At 34.1% G+C, this 18,490-nt stretch overlaps 1 protein-coding gene across 1 annotated transcript in view; it reads left to right on the top strand.

Moving 5' to 3' along the window:
- TCF4 (transcription factor 4) overlaps window positions 1-17,926 on the top strand; it is a 106,096-nt gene extending 88,170 nt beyond the window's left edge. Inside the window, exons 9-16 of the mRNA XM_030969480.1 lie at window positions 106-187; window positions 1,383-1,519; window positions 4,939-5,068; window positions 6,656-6,717; window positions 9,515-9,593; window positions 13,858-13,931; window positions 15,645-15,683; window positions 17,888-17,926. Coding sequence (XP_030825340.1) covers window positions 106-187; window positions 1,383-1,519; window positions 4,939-5,068; window positions 6,656-6,717; window positions 9,515-9,593; window positions 13,858-13,931; window positions 15,645-15,683; window positions 17,888-17,926 — 642 coding nt within the window. The remainder of the gene's footprint in view (window positions 1-105; window positions 188-1,382; window positions 1,520-4,938; window positions 5,069-6,655; window positions 6,718-9,514; window positions 9,594-13,857; window positions 13,932-15,644; window positions 15,684-17,887) is intronic.
- The last annotated feature ends 564 nt before the right edge of the window (window positions 17,927-18,490 follow it).

The raw sequence follows: 18,490 nt of genomic DNA, 5'->3' as shown, positions 1-18,490 counted from the left end.
AAGAGGAAATTGAAAATTAGCGAATATGCAAATTTATGCAGATTTATGCAAATTTATGCAGATTTATGCAAATATATGTAAATTTATGCAAATTTCCCGTTGCAGGTTTACGCTCCGTCCGCCAGCCCGGCCGAGTTCAGCTCCAAAGGCGCCGCCAGCGCTTTCCCCTCCTCCTTCTTCATGCAAGGTCAGAAATTCCCCAAATTTCCAGAAATTTCCCCCAAAATTTCCGAATTCTCAAAATTTTCAAAATTTTCCTCCAAAAATTTGCAAAAAATTTGGTGAAAATCGGCCGAAAATTGGATTTTTTAGGGCAAAAAAACGGGAAAAAATGGGAAATTTTGGAGCGATTTTTGCAGGAAAAATCGGAATTTTTGGAGGAAATTTTGGTGAAAAATTCCAAATTTTTGGGATAAAAAATCTGGGAATTTTTTGAGCAATTTTGGTGAAAAAATTTGGAATTTTTGGGGAATTTTCCCGGAAAAAATTGGAATTTTTGGGTTCAAAATTGGGGAAAAAAATTCAAATTTTTGGAGAATTTTCCTAAAAAAAAAATCGGAATTTTTGGAGTAAATTTTGGTGAAAAATTCAAAATTTTTGGGATAAAAAATTGGGAATTTTTGGAGAAATTTTGGTGAAAAAATTGGAATTTTTGGGTTAAAAATTGGCGAAAAAAATCAGAATTTTTGGAGCAAATTTCATGAAAAAAATCTGAATTTTTTGGAGCAAATTTTGGTGAAAAATTCCCAAATTTTGGGATAAAAAATTCTCCAAAAAATCCAAATTTTTTAACCCAAAAATTCCAATTTTTGGACTGAAAAAATCCCAAATTTTGCATCAAAAATCCCCAAAAAATTCAAATTTTTTGACCAAAAAATTCAAATTTTTGATGAAAAAAATTCAAATTTTTTTACACAAAAAAATCCAAATTTTGCCCCAAAAAATTCCAAATTTTGGCCCAAAAATTCCAATTTTTGGAATGAAAGAAATCCCAAATTTTGCATCAAAAACCCCCCAAAAATTCAATTTTTTTGACCAAAAAATTCAAATTTTTATTGAAAAAATTCCAATTTTTTGACCAAAAAATTCCAAATTTTGCCCCAAAATAATCCCAAATATTGACCCCAAAAAATTCAAATTTTTTACACAAAAAATCCCAAATTTTGCATCAAAAATCCCCAAAAAATTCAAATTTTTTACCAAAAAATTCAAATTTCTATCGAAAAAATTCCATTTTTTTTCCCCCAAAACCCCAAATTTCCGCCTAAAACCCCCGGGTTTTTTGCTCAACCCCTCCCGCTTTTTTTACTATTAACGAATTTCATACTTTTGGAGGGATTTGAAGCGGAAATGTTGAAGAATTTGCGTCTTTCGTGTTGCAGACGGGCACCACGGCGGCGAGGGCTGGAGCTCCTCGGGCACCATGGGCCAGGCTGGGTACTCGGGGATGTTGGGCAATTCCTCCCATTCGCACCTGGGCACCTCCAACTACTGCAGCCTGCACCCCCACGAGAGGCTGGTGAGCATCCCATAATACTCCCCAAAAAATCCCAAAAAAATCCCCAAAAAATTCCTAAAAAATCCCACAAAAATGCCCCAAAAAAATCCCATTTTTTCCCCATTTTTCCCCCCAAAAATCCGATTTTTTCCCCATTTTTTCTTCATTTTTTCCCCCCAAAAAATCAAAATTTTTTCCCATTTTTCCCCAATTTTCCCCTAATTTTTCCCAATTTTTACCCAACTTTTTCCCATTTTTTCCCCAATTTTCCCCCAATTTTTCCCCAATTTTTCCCATTTTTTTCCCAATTTTTCCCCATTTTTACCCAATTTTTTCCCAATTTTTTCCCAATTTTTCCCCCTTTTTTCCCAATTTTTCCCCAATTTTTCCCCAATTTTTCCCCCATTTTTCTCCAATTTTTTCCCATTTTCCGCACAACATTTCCCCATTTTTTCCCAATTTTTTTCCCATTTTTCCCCAATTTTCCCCCAAATTTTTCCCATTTCTTCTCCAATTTTTCCCAATTTTTTGCCCATTTTTTCCCAATTTCCCGCATTTTTCCCACCATTTTTCCCCAATTTTTTTCCCACTTTTTCCCCAATTTTCCCCAATTTTCCCCAATTTTTTCCCATTTTTCTCCAATTTTTCCCCATTTTTCCCCATTTTTCCCCATTTTTCCCCCATTTTTCCCCAATTTTTCCCCAATTTCCCCCGAATTTCCCCAAATGTGCCCCCAATGTTGGGCAATTCCTCCCATTCGCACCTGGGCACCTCCAACTACTGCAGCCTGCACCCCCACGAGAGGCTGGTGAGCATCCCATAATACTCCCCAAAATTGGCTGAAAATGCCCCCAAAAAATTCCAAAAAAATCCCCCCAAAAATCCCATTTTTCTCCCCAAAAATCCGATTTTTCCCCAATTTTTCCCCATTTTTTCCCCAATTTTTCCCCATTTTTCCCCCCAAAAATCCGATTTTTTCCCCATTTTTTTCTTCATTTTTTCCCCCCAAAAAATCAAAATTTTTTCCCATTTTTCCCCAATTTTTCCCAATTTTTCCCAATTTTTCCCCAACTTTTTCCCATTTTTCCCCAATTTTCCCCCATTTTTTCCCCAATTTTTCCCCATTTTTTTTCCCAATTTTTCCCCATTTTTACCCAATTTTTTCCCAATTGTTACCCAATTTTTTCCCCTTTTTTCCCCAATTTTTCCCCAATTTTCCCCCCATTTTTCTCCAATTTTTTCCCATTTTCCGCACAATTTTTCCCCATTTTTTCCCAATATTTTTCCCATTTTTTCCCAATTTTCCCCCAATTTTCCCCCAAATTTTTCCCATTTCTTTTCCTATTTTTCCCAATTTTTTGCCCATTTTTTCCCAATTTCCCGCATTTTTCCCACCATTTTTCCCCAATTTTTTTCCCACTTTTTCCCCAATTTTCCCCCGAATTTTTCCCATTTTTTCTCCAATTTTTCCCAATTTTTTCCCAATTTTTTCCCATTTTTCCCCAATTTTTCCCCAATTTTCCCCCAATTTTTTCTCATTTTTCCTCTGATTTTCACCAAATTTTTCCCAAATTTTCCCCAATTTTTCTCCAATTTTACCCCAATTTTTCCCATTTTTTTCCCTTTTTCTGCCAATTTTCCCCCAAATTTTTCACATTTTGTCCCCAATTTTTTCCCCAATTTTCCCCAATTTTTCCCCATTTTTCTCCCCCAAAAATCCGATTTTTTTCCCACTTTTTCTTCATTTTCCCCCCAAAAAAATCAAAATTTTTTCCCTTTTTTTCCCCAATTTTCCCCCATTTTTCCCCAATTTTTCCCCAATTTTTCCCCAATTTTTTCCACTTTTTTCCCCAATTTTCCCCCCATTTTTCTCCAATTTTTTCCCATTTTCCGCACAACATTTCCCCATTTTTCCCCAATTTTCCCTCAAATTTTTCCCATTTCTTCTCCAATTTTTCCCAATTTTTTGCCCATTTTTTCCCAATTTCCCGCATTTTCCCCACCATTTTTCCCCAATTTTTTTCCCACTTTTTCCCCAATTTTCCCCAATTATCCCCCGAATTTTTCCCATTTTTTCTCCAATTTTTCCCAATTTTTTCCCCATTTTTCCCCATTTTTTCCCACTTTTTCCCCAATTTTACCCAATTTCCCCCGAATTTCCACCAAATGTGCCCCCAATGTTGGGCAATTCCTCCCATTCGCACCTGGGCACCTCCAACTACTGCAGCCTGCACCCCCACGAGAGGCTGCTGAGCATCCCATAATACTCCCCAAAATTGGCTGAAAATGCCCCCAAAAAATTCCAAAAAAATCCCCCCAAAAATCCCATTTTTCTCCCCAAAAATCCGATTTTTCCCCAATTTTTCCCCATTTTTTTCCCCAATTTTTCCCCAATTTTTCCCCCCAAAAATCCGATTTTTTCCCCATTTTTTCTTCATTTTTTCCCCCCAAAAAATCAAAATTTTTTCCCATTTTTCCCCAATTTTTCCCCAATTTTTCCCAATTTTTACCCAACTTTTTCCCATTTTTTCCCCAATTTTCCCCCATTTTTTCCCAATTTTTCCCCAATTTTTTCCCAATTGTTACCAAATTTTTCCCCTTTTTTCCCCAATTTTTCCCCAATTTTCCCCCCATTTTTCTCCAATTCTTTCCCATTTTCCTCACAATTTTTCCCCATTTTTTCCCAATTTTTTTCCCATTTTTTCCCAATTTTCCCCCAATTTTCCCCCAAATTTTTCCCATTTCTTCTCCAATTTTTCCCAATTTTTTGCCCATTTTTTCCCAATTTCCCGCATTTTTCCCACCATTTTTCCCCAATTTTTTTCCCACTTTTTCCCCAATTTTCCCCCGAATTTTTCCCATTTTTTCTCCAATTTTTCCCAATTTTTTCCCAATTTTTTCCCATTTTTCCCCAATTTTTCTCCAATTTTACCCCAATTTTTCCCATTTTTTTCCCTTTTTTTGCCAATTTTCCCCCAAATTTTTCCCATTTTGTCCCCAATTTTTCCCCAATTTTCCCCATTTTTCTCCCCAAAAATCCGATTTTTTCCCACTTTTTCTTCATTTTTCCCCCAAAAAAATCAAAATTTTTTCCCTTTTTTTCCCCAATTTTTCCCCATTTTTTCCCATTTTTGCCCATTTTTTCCAATTTTTTCCCATTTTTCCCCAATTTTTATCCAATTTTTTGCAAAAATTCCCCAATTTTTTCCCCCAATTTTTTCCCCAATTTTCCCCAAATTTTTCCCCATTTTTCCCCCATTCCCTCCCTCATTTTCATCCATTTTTCCCCCAAGTTCCCCCCAATTTTCCTCCATATTTTCCTCATTTTTCCCCCAAATTTCACCAAATTTCCCCCAATTTTTCCCCATTTTTTCCCCAATTTTCCCCCAATTTTCCCCCAATTTTCCCCCATTTTTTCCCCATTTTTCTCCCTTCCCCAGACGTACCCTGCGCACTCCTCGGCCGAGCTGAGCTCGGCGCTGCCGCCGATGTCGTCGTTTCACCGCGGCGCCTCCAACGCCTTCGGCTCCTCCTGCACCCCCCCGGCCAACGGCGCCGAGCCCCTCCTGGGTGAGTCTGAAATGCCCAAAAAATCCCCCAAAAATCCCCAAAAAATCCCAAAAAATTCCCCAAAATTCCCAAAAATCCCCAAAAAATCCCCAAAAAATCCCCCCAAAATTCCCAAAAAATTCTCAAAAATTCCCCAAAAATCCCAAAAAAAACCCCCAAAAAATCCCCCCAAAATCCCCCAAAAATTCCCACAAAAATCCCAAAAAATTCCCCCAAAAATTCCAAAAAAATCCCCAAAAAAACCCCCCAAAATTTCCCCAAAACATTCAAAAAAATTCCCAAAAAAACCCCCAAAAAATCCACAAAAAATCAAAAAAAAATCCCCAAAAAATCGTCAAAAAATCCCCCCAAAAATTCCTAAAAAATCCCAAAAATTCCCCAAAAATCCCCAAAAATTCCCCAAAAAATCCCCCAAAAATCCCCCAAAAATCCCCAAAAAATCCCAAAAAATTCCCCAAAAAATTTCAAAAAAAATCACAAAAAAATTCCCCCAAAAATCCCCCAAAAATTCCCCAAAAATTCCCGAAAAATCCCCAAAAAATCCCCAAAAAATCCCAACAAAATTGTCAAAAAAATTCCCAAAAAATCCCCAAACCAAAAAATTCCCCAAAAAATCCCCCAAAAATCCCCCAAAAAATCTCCAAAAAATCCCCAAAAAATTCAAAAAATTCCCCAAAAATTTCAAAAAAAATCACAAAAAAATTCCCCCAAAAATCCCCCAAATATTCCCAAAAATTCCCCAAAAATTCCCAAAAAATCCCCAAAAAACCCCCCAAAAATTCCCGAAAAAATCCTCAAAAAATCCCCAAAAAATCCCAACAAAATTGTCAAAAAAATTCTCAAAAAATCCCCCAAAAATTCCCAAAAAATAAAAAAAAAAATCCCAAAAAAATCCCCAAAAATCCTTTAAAAATCTCCCCAAAAATTTAAAAAAAAATCCTGAAAAAATCCCAAAAAATCCCCAAAAAATCCCAAAAAATTCAAAAAAATTCCCAAAAAAATCCCCCAAAAATCCACAAAAACTCCCAAAAAAATCCCAAAAAAATCGTCAAAAAATCCCCCAAAAAATTCTCAAAAAATCCTCAAAAAATCCGCCCCAAAAAATCCCAAAAATTCCCAAAAAATCCCCCAAAAATTCTCAAAAAATCCCCCCAAAATTCCCAAAAAAAAAAAAATCCCAAAAAATCCCCAAAAAATCCCCAAAAAATTCCTAAAAATCCCCCAAAATCCTTTAAAAATTCCGAAAAAATTCCAAAAAAATCCCAAAAAATTCCCAAAAAATCCCCAAAACAATCCCAAAAATTCCCCAAAAATTCCTTCCAAAATTCCCCTTCCAAATTCTCCTTTTCCCCCCCAAAAAAATCCCAATTTTTATTCCAAAAAATCCCCAAAAAATTTCACCAAAAAAAAAAGAATTTTTTTCCCCTAAATTCCTCCATTTTTGGTGCAAAATTTGGGGATTTTTTTCCTCCAAATTCCGGGATTTTTGGTGGGATTGTAGAATTGGAATGAAAGTTGTGATTTTTGGTGCAAAATTTGAATTTTTTAAATGAAAATTTGGATTTTTTTTTTTTTGGTGTTTTTCAGCTCGAGGCGGCGCAGGGGGGAGTTCGCAGACCGGGGACGCGTTGGGCAAAGCTTTGGCGTCCGTAAGGAACAAAAAAATTTTATTTTCTTTTTGGGGAAGAAAAAAAGGGGATGGGAACGGAAAAATCCTGGGGAAAAAAAAAAAAAAATTGCGGGAAAAAATCCCGGAAAAATTAAAAAAAAATATGGAGAAAATTGGCGGAGAAATGGGAAAAAAAATGGTGAAAAAATTTGAAAATAGTCGCCAAAAAATTTCCCAAAAATTCCATCAAAATTCCCGAAAAAATCCTTAAAAATTCCTTTAAAATTCCCCCAAAATTTTTTTAAAAATCCTGAAAAAATCCCCCAAAAAATCCCCCCAAAATTCCAAAATATTCCCAAAAAATCCCCCCCAAAAATGCCAAAATATTCCCAAAAATCCCCCAAAAATTCCTTAAAAATTCCCCCAAAAATCCCCCCAAAAAATCCCAAAATATTCCCAAAAAATCCCAGAAAAAATTGAAAAAATCCCCAAAAATTCTCAAAAATATTTCCAAAAAATTCCCAAAAAATTCCTTAGAAATTCCCCCAAAAATCCCCCAAAAAATCCCAGAAAAAATCCCCAAAAAATCCCCCCAAAATCTCCAAAAATTCCCCAAAAAAATCCCCAAAAAATTCCCAAAAAATCCCCAAAGAAATCGCCAAAAATCCCCAAAATTCACCCAAAAATCCCAAAAAATCCCCAAAAAATCCCCCAAAAATCCTCAAAAAACCCCCCAAAATTCCCCAAAAAATCCCCAAAAAAATCCCCAAAAATCCCCAAAATTCACCCAAAAATCCCCAAAATCCCCCCCCAAAAAAAAAAAAAAATCCCCAAAAAATTCCCCAAAAAATCCCCAAAAAATCCCCAAAAATTCTCCCCCAAAAACTCCCCAAAAAATTCCCCAAAATTCCCCCAAAAATTCTCCCGAAAAATCTCCAAAATTCTGCCAAAAATTGTCCCCAAAAAAATCCCCCAAAAAATCCCCCAAAATCCCCAAAAAATCCCCAAAATCCCCCCAAAATTCCCCCAAAAAATCCTCCAAAAATTCCCCAAAAAATTCCACAAAAATTCCCCCAAAAAATCCCCCCAAAATTCCCCAAAAAAATACCAAAAATTCCCCAAAAAATTCCACAAAAATCCCCAAAAAAATCGCCAAAAGATCCCCAAAAAATCCCCCAAAAATCCCCAAAAAATCCCCCAAAAAATCCCCCAAAAATTCTCCAAAAAATCCCAAAAAATCCCCAACAAATCCCCAAAAGTTCCCCAAAAAATCCCAAAAAAATCCCAAAAAAATCGTCAAAAAATCCCCAAAAAATCCCCAAAAATTTCCCAAAAAATCCCCAAAAAATTCCCAAAAATTCTCCAAAAAATCCCCCAAAAAGTCCTCCAAAAATTCTCAAAAAAATTCCCCAAAAAAATCCCCAAAAATCTCAAAAAAAAACCCCAAAAAATCCCCCCAAAAAACCAAAAATCCCCCAAAAATTCCCAAAAAAACCCCCAAAAATTCCCCCAAAAATTCCCCAAAAATCCCCCAAAATTCCCCAAAAAATCCCCAAAAATTCCCCCAAAAAATCCCCAAAATTCACCCCAAAAAATCCAAAAAATCCCCAAAAAATCCCCAAAAGTTCCCCAAAAATCCCAAAAAATCCCCAAAAAATCGTCAAAAATCCCCCCAAAAATCCCCCAAAAATCCCCCCAAAAATCCCCAAAAAATCCCCAAAAATCCCCCAAAATCTCCAAAAAATCCCAAAAAAAATCCCCAAAAATCCCCAAAATTCACCAAATAATCCCCAAAAAAAATCCCCCAAAAATTCTCCAAAAATCCCCAGAAAATCCCCCAAAAATCCCCCAAAATTCCCAAAAAATCCCAAAAATGCCCCAAAAAATCGTCAAAAATCCCCAAAAATTTCAAAAAATCCCCCAAAAAATCCCCCAAAAATCCCCAAAAATCCCCCAAAAATCCCCCAAAAATCCCCCCCAAAATCCCCCAAAAATCCCCAAAAATGCCCCAAAAAGTCGCCAAAAATCCCCAAAATTCACCCAAAAAATCCCCAAAAAAATCCCCAAAAAATCCCCCAAAATTCACCCAAAAATCCCAACAAAATCCCCCAAAAATTCCCCAAAAAATCCCCAAAAAATCCCCAAAAATTCTCCCCAAAACTCCCCCCAAAAAATTCCCCAAAATCCCCCAAAAATTCTCCCCAAAAATCTCCAAAATTCTGCCAAAAATTGTCCCCAAAAATCCCCAAAAAATCCCCAAAAAATCCCCCAAAATTCCCAAAAAAAATTCCTAAAATATTCCGCCCAAAATTTCCAAAATTTCCCAACAAAAATCCCCAGGATGCCCCAAAAAATTCCCAAAAAAATCCCAAAAGATCCAAAAATCCCCCAAAAATCCCAAAAATCCCCCAAAAATCCCCCCAAAAATCCCCAAAATCCCCCCCAAAAATCCCAACAAAATCCCAAAAAATTTCAAAAAAATTCACAAAAAATCCCCAAAAATCCCCCCAAAAATCCCCCAAAATTCACCCAAAAATCCCACAAAAATCCCCAAAACATCCCCAAAAAACCCCCAAAAAAACCCCAAAAATTCCCCAAAAAAGCCCAAAAATTCCCCCAAAAATTCCCCCAAAAACCCCAAAAACCCCCAAAAACCCCCAAAAATCCCCCAAAATTTTTCCGTCGCGCTCATTCGCATCCATTCCCCATTTCCACAAATTCTGCATAAAATTGCATACATTTGCATAAATACATAAATTTGCATAAATTTGCATATATTTGCATAGATACCTAAATTTGCATATTTTTGCATAAATTTGCATAAATTTCTCTCGAAGATTTACTCTCCAGACCACACCAACAGCAGCTTCCCCTCCAACCCCTCCACTCCCGTCGGCTCGCCCCCTTCGCTCGCAGGTTGGTGCCGCTTCCGGTTTTTTACCAAAATTCCCCAATTTCACCCCAAACTTTTCATCCTTCCAAAATCCCAATTTGCCTCCCCAAAAATTCCCGGTTTTTCCAGCCAAAAATTGGCGTTTTCCCCCCGAAAATTCCGGGTTTTTCCCCCCAAAAATCCGAATTTTTTCTCGAAATAAATCGGGTTTTTGCCCAAAATTTTTTGGATTTTTTTCCCCAATTTTTTGTGATTTTTTTGGGCCGTTTTTCTCTGACATTTCGTTCACAAAATTATTTCAAATTTTTCGGGTTTTTGCCCGAATTTTTCCCAATTTTTTTAGATTTTTTTTCCCAATTTTTTTTAGATTTTTTTCCCCAATTTTAAGATTTTTTCCCAATTTTTTCCCCCAATTTTTTTAGATTTTTTTCCCAATTTACTAAGGATTTTTCCCCAATTTTTTTAGGATTTTTTCCCAATTTTTAAAGGATTTTTTCCCAATTTTTCCCCAATTTTTTTAGATTTTTTCCCCAATTTTTAGGATTTTTTCCCAATTTTTTCCCCAATTTTTAAGGATTTTTTCCCAATTTTTTAGAATTTTTTCCCATTTTTTAGAATTTTTTCCCAATTTTTAAAGGATTTTTTCCCCAATTTTTAAGGATTTTTTTCCCAATTTTTAAAGGATATTTTCCCCAATTTTTAGGATTTTTTCCCAATTTTTTTAGGATTTTTTCCCTCCAATTTTTTAAGGATTTTTTCCCAATTTTTCCCCAATTTTTTAAGGATTTTTCCCCAATTTTTAAAGGATTTTTTCCCCAAATTATTTAGGATTTTTCCCCCATTTTTAAGGATTTTCCCCCAATTTTTTAGGATTTTTTTCCCTTTTTTTTAGGATTTTTTCCCCATTTTTTTCCCCAATTTTTAAGGATTTTTTCCCAATTTTTTAAGGATTTTTTTCCCCAATTTTTTAAGGATTTTTTCCCAATTTTTAAGGATTTTCCCCCAATTTTTAGGATTTTTTCCCAATTTTTTAGGATTTTTTCCCCATTTTTAAGGATTTTTTCCCAATTTTTTCCCCAAAGGATTTTTTCCCAATTTTTTTAGATTTTTTTCCAATTTTTTTAGGATTTTTTTCCCAATTTTTAATGATTTTTCCCCAATTTTTTTAGGACTTTTCCCCAATTTTTAAAGGATTTTTTTCCCAATTTTTAAGGATTTTTCCATAAATTTTTTAATGATTTTTTCCCAATTTTTTTAGGATTTTTTTCCCAATTTTTTTAGAATTTTTTCCCAATTTTTTAGAATTTTTCCCCAATTTTTAAAGGATTTTTTCCCAATTTTTTTAGAATTTTTTCCCCATTTTTTTAGGATTTTTTTCCCCAATTTTTTAAGGATTTTTTCTTTTTCCCCAATTTTTTTAGAATTTTTTCCCAATTTTTAAAGGATTTTTTCCCAAGTTTTTTAGGATTTTTTCCCAATTTTTTTAGATTTCTCCCCCTATTTTTTAGGATTTTTTCCCCATTTTTTTAGAATTTTTTCCCAATTTCTTAGGATTTTCCCCCTATTTTTTAAGGATTTTTTTCCCCAATTTTAAGGATTTTTTCCCAATTTTTTCCCCAATTTTTTTAGATTTTTTTCCCAATTTTTAAGGATTTTTCCCCAATTTTTTTACATTTTTTCCCCATTTTTTAGAATTTTTTCCCAATTTTTCAAGGATTTTTTCCCCAATTTTTTAGGATTTTTCCCAATTTTTTCCCCAATTTTTTTAGATTTTTTTCCCAATTTTTTAGGATTTTTTCCCCAATTTTTTAATGATTTTTCCCAAATTTTTAAGGATTTTGTCCCCCATTTTTTAGGATTTTTCCCCAATTTTTTAGGATTTTTTCCCAATTTTTAGGATTTTTCCCCAATTTTTTTAGGATTTTTCCCCCAATTTTTAGGATTTTTTTCCCAATTTTTTTTAGAATTTTTTTCCCAATTTTTAAAGGATTTTTTCCCCAATTTGTAAGGATTTTGTCCCCCATTTTTTAGGATTTTTTCCCCAATTTTTTAGGATTTTCCCCCTATTTTTTAAGGATTTTTTTCCCAATTTTTTAAGGATTTTTCCCCAATTTTTTAAGGATTTTCCCCCAATTTTTAGGATTTTTTCCCAATTTTTTTAGGATTTTTTTCCCATTTTTTTAAGGATTTTTTCCCAATTTTTTCCCCAATTTTTTAAGGATTTTTCCCCAATTTTTTAAGGATTTTTTCCCAATTTTTTAAGGATTTTTTCCCAATTTTTAAGGATTTTTTCCCCAATTTTTAAAGGATTTTTTCCCCAATTTTTTTTTTGATTTTTTCCCAATTTTTAGAATTTTTTCCCCAATTTTTTAGAATTTTTTTCCCAATTTTTTAGGATTTTCCCCCTATTTTTTAAGGATTTTTTCCCAATTTTTCCCCAATTTTTTTAGATTTTTTTCCCCATTTTTTAGAATTTTTCCCCAATTTTTAAAGGATTTTTTCCCCAATTTTTTAGGATTTTTCCCAATTTTTTCCCCAATTTTTTAGATTTTTTTCCCAATTTTTTTAGATTTTTTCCCAATTTTTGAGGATTTTTCCCCAAGTTTTTTAGAATTTTTTTCCCATTTTTTAGAATTTTTTCCCAATTTTTTCCCCCAAATTTTTTAGGATTTTTTCCCAATTTTTTTAGATTTTTCCCCAATTTTTAAGGATTTTTCCCCATTTTTTTAGGATTTTTTCCCCAATTTTTTAGGATTTTCCCCAATTTTTAAAGGATTTTTTTCCCAATTTTTAAGGATTTTTCCATAAATTTTTAAAGATTTTTTCCCAATTTTTTAAGGATTTTTTCCCAAGTTTTTTAGGATTTTTCCCCCAATTTTTAGGATTTTTTCCCAATTTTAAAGGATTTTTTTCCCCATTTTTTTAGAATTTTTTCCCAATTTTTTAGAATTTTTCCCAATTTTTAAAGGATTTTTCCCCATTTTTTAGGATTTTTCCCCAATTTTTAGGATTTTTTCCCAATTTTTTCCCCAATTTTTTTAGATTTTTTTCCCATTTTTTTTAGAATTTTTTCCCCATTTTTTAGGATTTTTTCCCAATTTTTTTCCCCAATTTTTTCCCCATTTTTTAGGATTTTTTCCCAATTTTTTAAGGATTTTTTCTCAAGTTTTTTAGGATTTTTCCCCTTCTTTTAAGGAGTTTTCCCCAATTTTTCCCCAAATTATTTAGGATTTTTCCCCCATTTTTAAGGATTTTTCCCCCAATTTTTAAAGGATTTTTTCCCAATTTTTCCCCCAATTTTTTAAGGATTTTTCCCCAAATTTTTTAGGATTTTTTTCCCATTTTTTCCCCAATTTTTTAAGGATTTTTCCCCCAATTTTTAGGAATTTTTCCCAATTTTTTTAGGATTTTCCCCCTATTTTTTAAGGATTTTTTCCCAATTTTTTTCCCCAATTTTTTAGGATTTTTTTCCCATTTTTTAGAATTTTTCCCCAATTTTTAAGGATTTTTTTCCCAATTTTTTTAGATTTTTTTCCTCATTTTCCCACAATTTTTCCCCAAAATAATTTGGATTTTTCCCCAGATTTTTCAATTTCCTGAACAACAAACGAATTTTGTGGAAAAACGTTTCCACTTCTTCACCCCAAATTTTGGCGGGAAAACCCCATTTTCCCACTTTTTCAGCCCCAATTTTGGCGGGAAAACCCCCAAATTTTGGCGGGAAAACCCTGAATTTTGGCGGGAAACCCCCACGTTTCCACTTCTTCACCCCAAATTTTGGCCGGGAAACCCCATTTTCCCACTTTTTCAGCCCCAATTTTGGCGGGAAAACCCCCAAATTTTGGCGGGAAAACCCCCAAATTTTGGCGGGAAACCCCATTTCCCCCCCAGTTTTGGCAGGAAACTCCCAAATTTTGGCGGGAAACTCCCAAATTTTGGCGGGAAAACCCCAAATTTTGGCGGGAAACCCCATTTCCCCCCCATTTCCCCCATTTTTGGCGGGAAACCCCCAAATTCTGGCACAAAATCCCCAAATTTTGGCGGGAAAACCCCAAATTTTAGCGGGAAACCCCATTTCCCCCCCCCAGTTTTGGCGGGAAACTCCCAAATTTTGGCACCCAAATTTTAGCGGGGGGTGCGGCGGGAAAACCCCCATTCTCCCCCCCATTTCCCCCCCCAAATTTTGGCGGGAAAACCCCAAATTTTGGCGGGAAACGCCCCGAATCCGGCGGGGGAACGCCCTCCCACTCGGTTAATGACGCTAATTAGGCTTCTCTTAATTAGCAGGGACAGCTGCTTGGGCCCGGAATGGAGGTCAGGCGTCTTCATCTCCCAATTATGAGGGGCCCTTGCACTCCTTGGTAGGTTAATTAACGCTAATTAATGAATGAATTAGCGCCCTCGCCGTTAATTAATGATGCCTCGTCGATGATTCATTAATTGCCTCATTAATTATTCATTTGTTGGTCGAATAAGGGGAACTGATTGGAGAGATTTGGGTGGCAATTCCTTAATTAGTCGGGTTTCAGTTCATTAATTAATGGCTCATTAATGCCTCATTACCAGGCGTTAATTAGGCGTTAATTAGGCGTTAATTAGGCATTAATTATTCTTTTTTTTCTCAGGCTGCAAAGCAGGAATTTGGTGCTGCTAATTAGAGCTCGATCGCCTCAATCTGGGGTGTCCTCATTAAGGAATTCGTGGCTTATTAATGGCTCGTTAATTAGCCATTAATTAGCCATGAATTCTTCGGTTGTCTCGGTCAAATAAACGGGAAATTAAGGGAGAAAATTCCCAAAAAATTCCCGGAAAAAATCCCAGAAAATTCCTGAAAAAAATTCCAGAAAATTTGAAAGAAAAAAATCCACAAAAAATCCCCCAAAATTCCCCCCAAAAATCACGGAAAAATTACCCAAAAAATGGAAAAAAAATCCCCCAAAAATCCTCCAAAAAATCCAGAAAAATGCCCCCCACACAAAATCCCCCCAAAAATCCCAAAAAATGCCCCCAAAAAATCCAAAAAAATCCCCAAAAAAATCCCTAAAAAAATTCTAAAAAAATCCCAAAAAATCCCCAAAAAATCCCCCAAAAATTTGGAAAAGAAATCCCCAAAAAATTTCCAAAAAAATCCCCAAAAATTCAGTTAAAAAGTCCTAAAAATTAAAAAAAATTCCCCCACAAATCCAAAAAAAGCGCCAAAAAATCCCATTAAAAATCCCGAAAAAATAAAAAAAAATCCCCAAAAAATTCTAAAAAAATCCCATTACAAATCCCATTTAAAAATCCCCAAAAATTTGGAAAAAAATCCCAAAAAATTCAATTAAAAGTCCCCCAAAAAAATTCCCCCAAAAAATCCCAAAGCAACCCCAAAAAATTCTGAAAAAAACTCGAAAAAATCCCCCAAAAAATCCCCAAAAAATCCCAAAAAATTCTGAAAAAATCCCGAAAAAATTCCCAAAAATCCCGAAAAATTCCCAAAACAAAACAAAAAATCCTAAAAAAATCGAAAAAATCCCCAAAAATTCCCAAAAAACCCGAAAACCCAAAAAATTAAAAAATCCCCGAAAAATCCTTAAAAATCAAAAAATTCGGAAAAAATCCCCACCAAAAATCCCAAAAATTCAGAAAAAATCCCTAAAAAAATTCTAAAAAAATCCCTAAAAATTCTAAAAAATCTAAAAAATTCTCAAAAATCCTAAAAAATCCCCAAAAATCCTGAAAAAAATTCCCAAAAAATCCGAAAAAAACCCTAAAAATCCCTCTAAAAAATTCTAAAAAGTCCCAAAAATTCAGTAAAAATCCCCAAAATTCAGAAAAAATCCCTGAAAATTCTGAAAAAAATCCGAAAAAACTCCCCAAAAAATCCCCAAAAGCCCCCAAAAAATCCGAAAAAATCCGAAAAAAATCCGAAAAAATCCCCAAAAATCCTTTAAAAATGACAAAAAAATTCCGGAAAAAATCCAAAAAAAATCCCAAAAACCCCCAAAAAATCCCCCAAAATTCCAGTATCAAATCCCATTAAAATCCCATAAAATCCCCTCTAAAAAATGAAATTTTGGACTTTTCCCCCGCAGCAGAGCCGCATCGAGGACCGCCTGGAGCGCCTGGACGATGCCCAAAAAATCCCCAAAAAATCCAGAAAAATCCCATTAAAAATCTCCCCAAAAATCCTCAAAAAATCCTCAAAAAATCTCCAAAAAATCCCAAAAAATCCCTTAAAAAAATCGAAAAAAATCCCCAAAAATTCTCAAAAAAATCCGAAAAAAATCCGAAAAAATTAAAAAAATTCAGAAAAAATCCCTACAAAAAATCCAAAAAAAATCGGGAAAAAATCCCCAAAAAATCCCAAAAATTCAGAAAAAAATCCCAAAAAATTCAGAAAAAATCCCTTAAAAAATTCTAAAAAAATCCCGAAAAATTCTCAAAAAAATCCTTAAAAATCCCCCAAAAATCCTGAAAAAAATTCCCCAAAAAAATCCGAAAAAACCTAAAAATCCCTTAAAAAATTCTAAAAAAGTCCCAAAAATTCAGAAAAAAACCCCCAAAAATTCAGAAAAAATCCCTGAAAATTCTGGAAAAAATCCGAAAAAATTCCCCAAAAAATCCCCAAAAAGCCCCCCAAAAAAATCCCAAAAAATTCTGAAAAAATCAAAAAAAATCCCAAAAAATTCTGAAAAAAATCCAAAAAAAATCCGAAAAAACCCCCAAAAATCCCCAAAAACCCAAAAATCCCAAGAAAATCCCCAAAAAATTCAGAAAAATCCCCCAAAAATCCCAAAAAATCCCCCAAAAATCCCAAAAAATCCCCCAAAAAGCCCCAAAAAATCCCAAAAATTCAGGAAAAAATCCCCAAAAATTCTGAAAATATCCCTAAAAAAACCCCAAAAAAATTCGAAAAAATCCCTAAAAATTCTGAAAAAAATCCCCAAAAAAATCCCCAAAAAGCCCCCCAAAAAATCCGAAAAAATCCGAAAAAATTCCGAAAAAATCCCCAAAAAATCCTTTAAAAATGACAAAAATTCCGGAAAAAATCCAAAAAAATCCCCAAAAAAACCCCAAAAAATCCCCAAAACTTCCAGTATCAAATCCCATTAAAATCCCATAAAATCCCCTCTAAAAAATGAAATTTTGGACTTTTCCCCCGCAGCAGAGCCGCATCGAGGACCGCCTGGAGCGCCTGGACGATGCCCAAAAAATCCCCAAAAACCCCAGAAAAATCCCATTAAAAATCCCCAAAAAATCCAAAAAAACCCCTAAAAATCCCTCTAAAAATTCTAAAAAATCCCCAAAAATTCAGAAAAAATCCCTAAAAATTCTGAAAAAAATCCCCCAAAAAATCCCGAAAAAATCCGAAAAAATCCTAAAAAAATCCGAAAAAATCCCCAAAAAATCCTTTAAAAATGACAAAAAATTCGGAAAAAATCAAAAAAATCCCCAAAAAAACCCCAAAAAATCCCCCAAAATTCCAGTATCAAATCCCATTAAAATCCCATAAAATCCCCTCTAAAAAATGAAATTTTGGACTTTTCCCCCGCAGCAGAGCCGCATCGAGGACCGCCTGGAGCGCCTGGACGATGCCCAAAAAATCCCCAAAAAACCCAGAAAAATCCCATTAAAAATCCCCCAAAAATCCAAAAAAACCCCAAAAATCCCACCAAAAATTCTAAAAATCCCAAAAAAATTCAAAAAAATCCTAAAAATCTGAAAAAAAAAATCCCCAAAAAATCCCGAAAAATCCGAAAAAATCTGAAAAATTCGAAAAAATCCCAAAAAATCCTTTAAAATGACAAAAATTCCGAAAAAATCAAAAAAATCCCCAAAAAAACCCCAAAAATCCCCCAAAATTCCAGTATCAAATCCCATTAAAAATCCCATAAAATCCCCTCGAAAAAATGAAATTTTGGACTTTTCCCCCCCAAAAAGCAGAAAGCCGCCAAGGACCGCCTGGAAGCGCCTAAACGATGCCCAAAAAATCCCCAAAAAACCCAGAAAAATCCCATTAAAAATCCCCAAAAAATCCAAAAAAACCCCTAAAAATCCCTCTAAAAATTCTAAAAAATCCCCAAAAATTCAGAAAAAATCCCTAAAAATTCTGAAAAAAATCCCCCAAAAAATCCCGAAAAAATCCGAAAAAATCTGAAAAAATTCGAAAAAAATCCCCAAAAAATCCTTTAAAAATCACAAAAAAATTCCGAAAAAAATCCAAAAAAATCCCCAAAAACCCAAAAAATCCCCCAAAATTCCAGTATCAAATCCCATTAAAATCCCATAAAATCCCCTCCAAAAAATCCGAAATTTTGGACTTTTCCCCCCACAGCAGAGCAAATCCCGAGGACGCCTGGAGCGCGCTGGATGATGCCTAAAAATCCCCAAAAATCCAGAAAAATCCCATTAAAAATCTCCCCCAAAAATCCTCAAAAAATCCTCAAAAAATCTCCAAAAAAATCCCAAAAAATCCCTTAAAAAAATCGAAAAAAATCCCCAAAATTCTCAAAAAAATCCGGAAAAAATCCGAAAAAATTTAAAAAAATTCAGAAAAAATCCCTTAAAAAATCCAAAAAAATCAGGAAAAAATCCCCCAAAAAATCCCAAAAATTCAGAAAAAAATCCCTGAAAAATTCTAAAAAAATCCCTAAAAAAATTCTAAAAAAATCCCAAAAAATTCTCAAACAAAATCCTAAAAAAATCCCTTAAAAAAATCGAAAAAAATCCCCAAAAATTCTCAAAAAAATCCGAAAAAATCCGAAAAAAATTTAAAAAAATTCAGAAAAAATCCCTAAAAAAAATCCAAAAAAATCAGGAAAAAATCCCAAAAAAATCCCAAAAATTCAGAAAAAAAATCCCAAAAAATTCAGAAAAAATCCCTAAAAAAATTCTAAAAAAATCCCGAAAAATTCTCAAAAAAATCCTAAAAAATCCC

Source organism: Camarhynchus parvulus, chromosome Z (assembly GCF_901933205.1).
Source record: "Camarhynchus parvulus chromosome Z, STF_HiC, whole genome shotgun sequence".
Lineage (NCBI taxonomy): Eukaryota > Metazoa > Chordata > Aves > Passeriformes > Thraupidae > Camarhynchus > Camarhynchus parvulus.
This window is presented reverse-complemented; position numbering and strand designations above follow the sequence as displayed.